The sequence below is a fragment of the Petaurus breviceps genome, unplaced genomic scaffold, assembly GCF_028583685.1.
Source record: "Petaurus breviceps papuanus isolate PSGF00001 unplaced genomic scaffold, PetGlider_PUasm1.0 178, whole genome shotgun sequence".
In the NCBI taxonomy this organism is placed as follows: Eukaryota; Metazoa; Chordata; class Mammalia; order Diprotodontia; family Petauridae; genus Petaurus; species Petaurus breviceps.
Window position 1 is genome coordinate 9,202,476 of NW_027185777.1, and position 10,746 is coordinate 9,213,221.

The 10,746-nt window shown below is 43.4% G+C and overlaps 1 protein-coding gene across 1 annotated transcript in view; it reads left to right on the forward strand.

Moving 5' to 3' along the window:
• Nucleotides 1–1,127: 1,127 nt before the first annotated feature.
• Nucleotides 1,128–10,746, forward strand: part of STAM (signal transducing adaptor molecule) — a 62,111-nt gene continuing 52,492 nt past the window's right edge. Inside the window, exon 1 of the mRNA XM_069086265.1 lies at nucleotides 1,128–1,325. Coding sequence (XP_068942366.1) covers nucleotides 1,286–1,325 — 40 coding nt within the window. The 5' untranslated portion in view covers nucleotides 1,128–1,285. The remainder of the gene's footprint in view (nucleotides 1,326–10,746) is intronic.

Consider the following 10,746-nt stretch of genomic DNA (forward strand, 5'->3'; position numbering starts at 1 on the left):
GGGGGGGGGGGGGGGGGGGGGGGGGGGGGGGGGAAGGGAGGGGAGGGGGTAGCAGTAGCTTCTGACAGCACCAGCGGAGGACGTAATCTAGGACTAAGTGACCCACTGGTGTGCGTGTTTCACTCCGAAGAGCCGTACCCCGCCCCCCACCCTGGGTTGAGGTCTTCCCAGAGCCCGGCAGCACAGAGGGTCGGTCCCTGACCCGGGTGGCCCACGGGCTCTCGGGCAGTCTTCAGGGTCTGTGGGTCCTTCTCCAGGGCGTTTTCACACGAGTAAAGGACAAGGCACAGGACTACATAGCGAGGGAGCCCCGGAAGTCAGAGGACCTACAATCGGTGCCTCCGGGACCCTCTTAGGCCCCGGGCAAATCCCCCAACTTCCCTCGGCCTCTTTTCCACAAAGGGAGTAAAAGCGCCTGACTCGCAGGGTCTTGAATCATTTGGAAGTGATAGGCAAAAGGTTTTGCAAGCATCAAAGAGCCACACAAGTGTTAATCTAGTTACAACAGCAACCATAAGGAGCGCCGATCTTCACGGTTAACGCGGGAGGCGGGGGGCGCTAGTAGGAGCCCCATTTCACAGATGAGGAAACTGAGGCAGACAACGGTAATGTTACTTGCTTAGGGTCACGCCTCTAGGAAGGGTCTGGAGCTGGGTTTGAATTCTGATAACCAGCTACAAGGACCTCTTCGGAGCAGGGCCAAGGCCCACTCTGCCTCCAGCCGGGCCACGAGCACCTGGGCACGCTTCCCGGGCTCGGTGGACAGGGAACGCGGCTTGTGTCACCCGGCCGTGCCGTTCACTCCCCAGCGTGGCGACAGTCCCGGGACATAGGCCCCGAAGCCCGGCCGTGCCGGCCACCGCGCCGCTTAGAGCAGGAATTCTTTTCGCGCGGGCCGGGGAGCCGCAGCGCGCCTGAAGGCCCTCGTCCTCCTGGAAACCAGGTCGCATTAAGTGCGAGCCGGGGCCAAAGAAGAAAATGCAGGCTGCATTCACGGTCAAGGGCGATCGTTTAAAAAGGGGCTGAGAGAGTCGGTCGGTTGGAATTTTTCCTGGTGGGTGCTGGGAGCAGGCGTCGCGGAGGCAGCCCCACTTCCCGGCATGCCCCGCAGCTCAGGCCCCCTGCTCCCTCCTCCCCTCCTCGCTCCTCCCCGCCCCGCACCTCCCCTCAGGGCCGTCGCTGCCGCCGCCGCCGCGGTCGCCGTCGCTGGGGGAGAGCCGAGGAGGGAGAGGAGGCACTCGCTGTGTCCGGGCGTCTCCTCGGAGACGCCGCCGCCGCCGCGGAGATGCCTCTCTTTGCCACCAACCCCTTCGACCAGGATGTGGGTAAGAGTCTCGGAGGCGGCTCCCGGACCCCCAGAGCCGGGCCCCGGGCCCCGGCCTCCGGCCCCCGCAGCTGTCAGCGGGCCCCGGGCGGGGCGGGGGGCGGCGGCCCATCCCCAGCGTCCCGGGCCTGGCGCGCTCCCCGAGCTGCCCCGGGCTGTGAGGCGTGAGTGTGGACAGCCCCGGCGGCTCGGAAGTTGTCATGTGGGCGTTGGGATGGTGTTCCAGGAAGGTCTTTATCGATTATCTCCTGTGGAACTTAAAGTCTTTATCTTTCTCTCCCGCCTCTTGTCTCCGATCGTCCTGGAGCTGGAACTATAATGTTGTCTTTGTATTCCCTGCGCCCAGAACAGGGGCGCCTAATAAATGCCTATTGGCCGAGTGGGTTGGGCTACTGTGTCTCAGGCTCGGGGAATCGCGTTGGGAAGGAGGGCTGAGGATCCCGACCTCTTCTAGTTAATATCAATCCGTCATTTATTGAGCGCCTGCTGTGTGCGCTGGGAATACCAAAGGCAGTGCCGGACTTCAGGGGGCAGACAGCCTGCAAACAAAGATGTACAAAGCAAACCAAGAACAGGATAAATCAGGCAACCAGCGTTTTATTAGACACCTGCTATGTCTCGGGCTCTTCCTTAATCGCTAGTTTTTTTTTTGGGGGGGGGAGGGTTCAAAGACAGGCAAAAGACAGCTCCTGCCCTTAAGGAGCTTGCAGTCTAATGGGGTAGACGACCTGCAAATGAATATATACAAAGTAAACTGTGTACAGGATAAATAGGAGGTAATTAAAAGAGGGAAGGCACCGGAATCTAGAGGAGTTGAGGAAGACTTCCTGCAGAAGGTGAGATTTTTTAGTTGGGATTTAAAGGAAGCCAGGGAAGTGAGTAGTGTTAGCAGAGGAAGGACAGCCTGGGGCACTGTCAGAGATAAATAAAGTGTTTAGATTAGAGAAAGGTAGATTGGATTTAGGAGTCAGGAATTAGATTAAGAGCTTCTCCGGGTAGGGGCTATTTTTTGCCTTTTTTTTTTTTTTTTTTTGGTATCCCCAGTGCTGTAGTACAGTGCCTGACACATTGATTAATAAAGACTGATTAATAAATTGATTAATATTTTTATTAATAAAAATAATAAATAATAATTGATTAAGTTGATTAATAAAGACTGATTGATTGCAACCTGTCTCAGTCACTATATGTTTGACCATGGTTAATCACTTAATTTAGCCGATTTCCTTATCTACCAAACAGGGATACTCTTACTGAGGGAAAGAATTAACATTAAAGAAAAGACTTCTTGCTGAGGCTGGGATTTTAACTGGAACTTCAGGGAAGACAGAAGACAGAGAAGAGGAAGAGAGCATTCTTGGCCTGGGGAGCCAGCCTGTGAAGATACAGGGGTTCTGGAGATAATAATACCTAGCAGTTAAACGATGCACTAAAGTTTACAAAACACTTTAGAAAAATCATTTCATTTTATCCTATTGATAACCCTAAGCAAGGTAGAGGCTATTACTACCCCCGTTTTACAGATGACAAAACTGAGGCAGAGAGAGTTTAAATTACTTGCTTGTGGTCACATAGCTAAGGAGTGTCTAAAGAAAAATGCACACTTAGCATTGTTTTAGGAACAGGCTGGAATTCTGAGTCACTGCATTGTGGAATATGTGGATAGGAGTAAGGTGTAAGAAAACTGGAAGGGGTGGATGAGCCTATGTCATGCATGAAGAGCTTTAAAAGCCTAAGGGTGGATTTTATATCTCACCTCGAAGGCAATAGGGAGGCCGCTGGAGTTTTATTGAACCAGAGAGTGACAAGCAAGCACTTTGCAAACTTCGGATATTATATAAATGTCTCTTAATTTATTGCTTTTTTTTTTTTAATCACATAAGATAGTAGGAGTAAGGGAGAATGGCTAATAATTTTGGGTTTGAAGCCCAAGCCTTCGAAGGAAGATGGAAAGATTGTGTCTTCTGTAGGGGACAAAGTACCTTTGTATTCTTGCCTTTCTAAGGGTAGAGACTGAGATCAGCACAGAAGATCTTTATGTTGGGAAACTTAAAAGGTGCTCATTTTTTTTTTTTTTTAAAGCAATCGGGGTTAAGTAACTTGCTCAAGGTTACACGGCCAGGTGTTTCTGGGTGGGTGCTGTGTCTGAGCCCGGGATTCGATCTCCAGGTCTTCTCAACACTGGAGCCGGTGCTCTTACTGGCTGTGCTACCTGGCCGCCCCTAAAAGGTGCTCATTTCTTTGTGTGTGTTACTGTGTTGATTGATGTTTCCTTGATGGTAGTATCTGAGAGTTCTGTGTAGTTCAGCAAGTTGTTTTTCTGGCCTGAGGGGGGTAATTCAAGGACTTCTGGGCTCTTGGGAAGAGAGTTTGGAACCTGGTTTGGGAATGCCTTTGGTAACTGCACTTTGCTTATAGGGTAATTTCTCTGTGAGGGAACAGAAATAATACTAATGTAATGATAGCAGCTGTATAAGATAGAGTTGGTATTGTAATACAAAAAGTTAGATGTAAGTGGGAAGTTTGTGGTTTTTTGATGAAGTTATAAAGTGCAGTTATTTTATAAAGGCCTTTGATGTTACTGTACCACTTAGCTGTACCTCTGCAGCTTCTAGGTGCTGAATTTTGTTATTTTAAGTTAGTTATTTTGTTACATAGGAATGTCTTATTTTAGATTTTGAAGGAATTTTCTAGTCATCTTGATTTTAAAGCAGCTAATTGACTATGTTTAATATTTTCTAGGGGACTCTGCTTGAATACTATAGGTGTGAAAAAGTTGCATGACAAAGCCCTAAGTTAATAGCTGCAGGCTTAATTCTTCAGAGTTGCTTGTAGCCTTTGGTGAAAAGTGCCTTGAAAACCTTGACTTTGAAGAAGTTACTGGTCATTCAAAAAACTTCTTCAATTCGTATGGCACTGTGTTATGCTCTGGAAATAGAAAGAAAGGAAAAAATTTCCTGCCCTCAAGTAGCTCACAATCTAATAAGTGAAGACCACATCTGAAAAGAAATTGAAAAGCCAGTTGGGGGGGAAGGGAAGCAGGGAGGCTGGTGGACTGGCAGTGGGTTTCAGAAGGCAACCAGGTAGAAAATGCCTGCCCCTCCTTTTGTAGAAGATTTGGGTAAAGCTCTCCATGGTCTGTTCTCTAGTCTGAAGGAGAGAAGAGGGTGTGTACTGAAGAGTTGTAAATTTCTGAGTTGATTTGATCTCGTAGTAGATTGAGTTAATAGGTGTTTGGACATACCTGTGTTGAGGTTTGTGGGTATAGGGGTGCTTGACACCCTACAATACCTACACACTGGGTCCTGCTGAATGAGTTCGACTCAAGCCTTCTCCCAGCCAAAGAAAAGCAAAGTTTATTAAAGATTTGCCATAATTGGGCCAGAATAATCAACGCAGAGTGAATCTGCACTAGATTAATCTCAGCCCCTATTTATGGAGGCAAGATGGATCTTATATACAGAAAGAGTGGGGGAGGGATCTAGGGGTAGTCTAGAGGAGGGGTTTGAGGAGGGTCTTGAGGAGGAAGATCTTTGATGGAAGTGACATCAGACTCCCAGATTGGAATTTAGGGTGGGAAATAGCTGAAGGCTACCTAGAGACGACAGACAATAGAGGGCTGGGCTAGTAAGAGTAACAGAGATTTGGGCCTTGGATAACAAAAGGCTTCAGGCAAATGCCTCATCTAGTTGGAAGAATCAGTCTGAGTTCCAGGGGTTTCCCAGAGCCTGAACCCCAGCACCTGGAGTTTATTGAGTAGTGAAAGTGTCATGGTCAGGCCTGAGCTTTAGGAAGATCACTATAATAGTTGAGTGGAGAATTGATTGAGGTGGAGAGAGATAGACATGGCAGTCGACCAACCAGCAGGCTATTGCTATAGTCCATGTGGGAAGTGATGAAGGCCTGCTCCAGGGTGGTAGCAGTGTCAGAGGAGAGAAGTGGACCTATTGGAAAGATCTTAGGAAGGTAAAATTGACAGGCCTTGGCAACATATTGGATGGGGGGGGGGAGGGAAGGAAATGAGGTCTGAAAGAGACTTGAGTCCGGAATGATACTAAGATTGCTCCTTACAAGCCTAGGGAATGGAAAGATGGTGTTCTTCTCAGCAGTAATTGGAAAGTTAGGAAGGGGGGGATTGGGGTTGGAGGGAAATGTAACAGGTTCACTTCTGGACACATTGAGTTTAAGCGGTCCACTGGACAGTCTAGTTCTAAATGTCTAATGGGCAGTTGGAGATGTGACACTGGAGGTCAGGGAGATTTGGGTTAGATAAGTAGATTTCATCTGCATAGAGATAATATCTGAATTCTTGGGAGCTGATAAAATCACCCAGTGAAGTTGTAGAGAGGGAGAAGAGAAGAGGGCCTGTGGAAATCCAGGCTTAGCAGGCATGACCTCAGTGAAGATCCAGTAGACACTGAGAAGAAGCTATCAGGTGGCTAGGAGGAGGACAACCAGTGGGCACTGGTGTTAGTGAAACCGAGAGAGAAGAGATGGCAATATAAGTTAAGTAACTCAGTGAAGGTCCCTGTAGGGAGAAAGCCTACCTACGTGTCAAAAGACTCAGGTTCTCTGACTCCAGAGCTAGTAAGTACTTTCTACTACACTGCAAACCATGGTCAATCAACAAGTATTTATTTAACACTTCTTTGTATAACACTATTACAGGCACTATAGGGTACAACTGAAATATGAAATACAGTTCCATCTTGTAAAGATTTTGTAATATGATAAAAGCTTTTCAGCTAAGTGCTAGGTTATTACTATAAAAAAAGCCCCCTTTTTCATAACTGTCTACAGTCCAGAGTCTCTTTTTTTTCTTATTCTCCAAGTGACAATGAATCTTCATGAGAACTGTTTATAAATTTTGCTGGCCCCAAACTCAGTGTCTTTCCCTAAGGTGAAAAGACCACATCACTACTCTTATTTATTTGTAATTTTAGAGAAATGTTTCTTTACTGTCATGTGGTAACTCAATTTATTAAAGATATAAAGTTCTTTATAAAATCTTTAAATTTATTAAAGTTGTAAAATGATTTTCTAAGCACTAACCTTTGGCTTATATTATTCTTTTCTGGGCCTGTTTTTTCATCTGTGGAGGGATTTAGTGAAACTCCCTCCAGTGGTGCAAATCTTCATGAAGAACTGAGACATTTAGTGACATACGTAGCTAATATGTGTCAGAGGCAGAACTTGACTGTCTTCTGACTCCATGGATCATTGAACCGCAGCATAGATTTGTATCCTGGAAGAGATCCTAAGGTTAGAGATCCTGTGGAGGGTGGAAACAATAGCACTCCTTCCTGAGCTATGAATGGTTTTCGCATATTTAAATTCAGTAAAGCTTTTGTAAACATGTAAAAGCCATTGTTTGGCTGTTTGCTGACCCCTGCATCCAATCTGTTTATTCTGCAGCTAGGTACCTGAGTTTTTGGGATGTTAACAGCCTTTCCAAAGTCATACAAGCAGAAAGTGATGGTTTCTGAGCCCTGGTCTCATTCAGGATCCAACTCTTTTTACTACACTGTGCTGTGGATACTTTTATGACATTTTTCATAAGTTGAAAGATATTTTTAAATATTGTTGGGATGTGGTTATACTGTGACATTTACTTTCAAGAAGCAATCAAATATTTTAGCTTTTTAAGAAAAGTAACATTTTCTAAGATTTCTGTTAAGTTTTTGTTATTTTAATCAAAATATCAAAGTATATTTAGAAATATTTTAGAATACATGTCTAAATAGAACTTATTTCATAGAAGAGATTTATTAAATACTTGTTAATTAAGCACTAGATTTAGAGTTACCCATTCTTGTGTAGGAATTCCAGTTCCTGCTACACATTCTAAAGCTGCATTGGCATTTTATTCAGCTTTCCTTAGTGTTTATTCACAAAATACAAGAAAAGGAAAATATGGAAAGATGACAAAATAGGAAAGATGATAAGATCCATCCAGGGCTTTGAAGTCACAGTTGAAGATGGACTCAAGTGTTATATTACAAAATACTATGGTTTGTAGTATAGAGTACTTTAGTGGATTTACCAGGAAATAAATACAACTTTGTTCCCTACCTTGGCACATGTATTAACCACCTGAAGAAGTTGAACTAACAATAATGTATATTCCAAGAAGGAAGCTTGGAATAGTGGATAGAGGACCAACCTACAAGACAGAGAATTGGGTTTAAGTGCTATCCCATGGCACATACCAGCTGAGTGACCAGCAACAAGTCACTTGATCTCTGTGTCAGGCAACTCTCTAATACTCTTGAGTTGTGAAACAGTTGCCTTTGTTCTTCTAGATTGCTAGTGGGGATTTCCCTGCAGTGATGAAGTCACAGACCAAGAAAGAATTTTGTTTTTGGTTACCAGACTGCCTTTTCTCCCTCAAGAAAGAAAATTTTATCCAATTTAAAAAACATTTGTCAAATGTCTACTAATGTCATTGGCACCAGGAATTAAGAAAAATTAAACATCCCTTTCCCTCAGAGAGCTTACAAACTATTGGGGAGAAAAAACAGGCATATTTGGAAAATTAAATACATATGTGTGTACAAGGTTTTTTTGGGGAGGGCAATAGCAACTGTAGAAATGGGATTGGCCTCATGTAGAAGGTAGCACTTGAGCTGTGTTTTGAAGGCAGCTACAAATTCTCTGAGGAGAGAAGAGATGGAACGTCATGTCTGGGGGACAGCAAGCAGGCTAGTGTGTGGAGTGCATTTAGGACAGGAATGTGGAGCCAGATTGGGAAGGGCCTTCAGAGCAAGGTTGAAATGCTTATATTTTATCCTGGGAGCTTCTTTAGTATGAGGTTGACCTACAAATGAATGCCTTTTTTGGTAGCTATATGACTAGAAAGGGGAGACTAGAAATTGGGAAATAAATTAATCACTCAACAACAACAATAGCTAGCATTTGTAATAGTATTTTAAAGTTTGTACCTACTGTGTGCCTGGTACTTTGGATGTTAAGTACAAAGAATGAAAAAATCACAATTTGAAAGGGATTACAGTCCAATGGGGGAGACAGGAAGTACATTTATAAATGCAAGTAACATAAATATAAAGTAAACATATGCAAAATGGTTTGGGAATTGAGGGAATCAGGAAAGGCTTCATGTTGAAGGTGGTGCTTGATCTATGTCTTAAAGGAGGAGGGAGATTCCAAAATACTGAGGTGAGGAGAGAACATAGGTTTGTGATAAGGCCAGTCTGGCCAGCTTGCAGTTTGAGAGAGTAAGTAGAGAGGTTAGGAAGATAGTTGGGGGAAATTGTTTAGGACCTGGAAAACAAAACAGAGAGAGTTGTTTATTTTTTATTCTATAGAGAAAAGAAAGCTACTGATGGTAATTGGGTAGGGTAATCACATGGTCAGATCTGCATTTAAGTAATATTACTTTGGCAACAGTTTGTAGGATGGGCTGGAGTGAAGAGATTTGAGGCAGAGAGACTAGTTGGGAGATTATTGCTATAGAACAGGGGAGAAGTGATGAAAACCTAAGCTAAGGTGGTGGCTTTAAGACTAGAGAGAAGGGCTTGTATTGGAGAGATGTTGTAAAAGTAGAAAAGGGAAGATTTGGCAATTGATTGAATACATAGGGTGAGGAAGAGTTACAAGTTGAAGATAATGCTGAGGTTGCAAACATATGATATCTTTGAAAGAGATTCTCAAGTTTTGGAAGTGGGTAGGGTTTTTGGGAAAGATGAGTTCAGCTTTTGATATGATGAGTTTAAGGTGTTCTTCAGGAAATCAGTTTGAAATGTCCAGTTGATGATATGGGACTGATCTCAGGGGAGAGACTGGGGCTAAAAAAAAAAGATACATTATTATATATACTGCTATCTGTATCTATCTATTTTTCTGTCTATATAGAAAGAGAAAGGGGAGGGGAGACAGACAGACAGAAATCGAGGAGAACTTGAGAAGGTTTGGAATAGCTTTGGGGAATGAGATAGGGAATAACTTAGGGAGGAATAAAATTCCTTGCTTCAGTTGAGGGCTGTTGGGGTTGGATAACATGAATTTGTAATGTAACCAATGAGTGTGGTTGTGAGTTGGAGCTGAGGAAGGCAGAGGATGACAGTAAACTAGGGCTCTGAGGTTTGGCAAAAGATGAGGGGCATTAGGACAAGTAGATGAGGAATTTGAGAGCACAGGATAGCATAGAGTTAAATGGCTGACTAATGGGTTAAAATTGAAGAGGGACTAAAATGAAGTCAGAGCAGGGCTAATGGTCCCGAGAAATGATAGGGAGGAGTAGAGGGACAGAGTGAAGGGATTTAATATATTTTACTTGATGTATTATATATACATGTATCTGTAAAACATCAGATACAATGTGTATATGTATATATGTACGTGTATATACACATACATACACATACATACAGTAAAGTACTTATTGAGTACCTACTCTATGTGCTTTGTAATGTGTAGGCCAAGGGGGTTCAAGTGAAAGAAACTTGCTAGAATCTAGTTGGGGAAATAAGATTAACAAGAAACATTATATAATTAATGAAAAGAAAGAAATTAGAGGCTGAAGTAATCTGAGAACGTTTTGGGGGAAGGTAGGTCTTGAGTTAATCTTTAAATGGTAAGTAGGTTGTATTTAGGGAGTATGAAGTATAAAGGAGGGAGTATCTAGCAATAGGACGTGAATGAAAATGGGATGTGTAATGAGCAGATGGATTTGAAGAGAGACTATTCTATCTAGTAGTAAGACATGCCCTCAAATGCTTTTTCTGCCAATTGAACATGTCATTCCAGTATGATTTTCGTTGTACAAGATTTTCTCTATTCTTGGTCATTTAGTTTCACAGTCTTAGATTAAAGTGTCATACCCTTAGTAGCTCTTCCTATTCTTATTAGCCCAGCTCCTCACTAGGTCCTTTCTGACCCACTTTGCCCATGTCCTAGCTTATCTCACTGTTCTTTTTGGAATTCCCTTACTATTCTTAAACTCCCATATTAAAATTTTTACACCAGTGCCTCACTTTATGTGCATCACTTTAACTAAGACCTGGATTTCACCTTAGGATGTCATATATCTTAAAGACTTGCTCTTCTTCTCCTTTTCAGGAGTAGTTGGCATATATGCTTTACTCCCATTGCAGTTTCCAGACCATTCATATACTTCCATCAGTAATCTTTCTTTTGATGCTTCATCTCTACTTGTTGAAATCCTACACCTTTCTTTGTTGTCATTCACATGTATCCTACTCTTCTGACCCCATTTGGAGTTTTCTTGGCAAATATATGAGAGTGATTTGCCATTTCCTTCTCCAGACCATTTTCCAGATAAGGAAACTGAGGCCACCAGGGTTAAGTGACTTGCCCAGGGTGACACAGCTAAAAACTGTCTAAGACTGGATTTGAACTCAGGAAGATAAATCTTCCTGACTCTAGCCCTTGCACTCTCATCC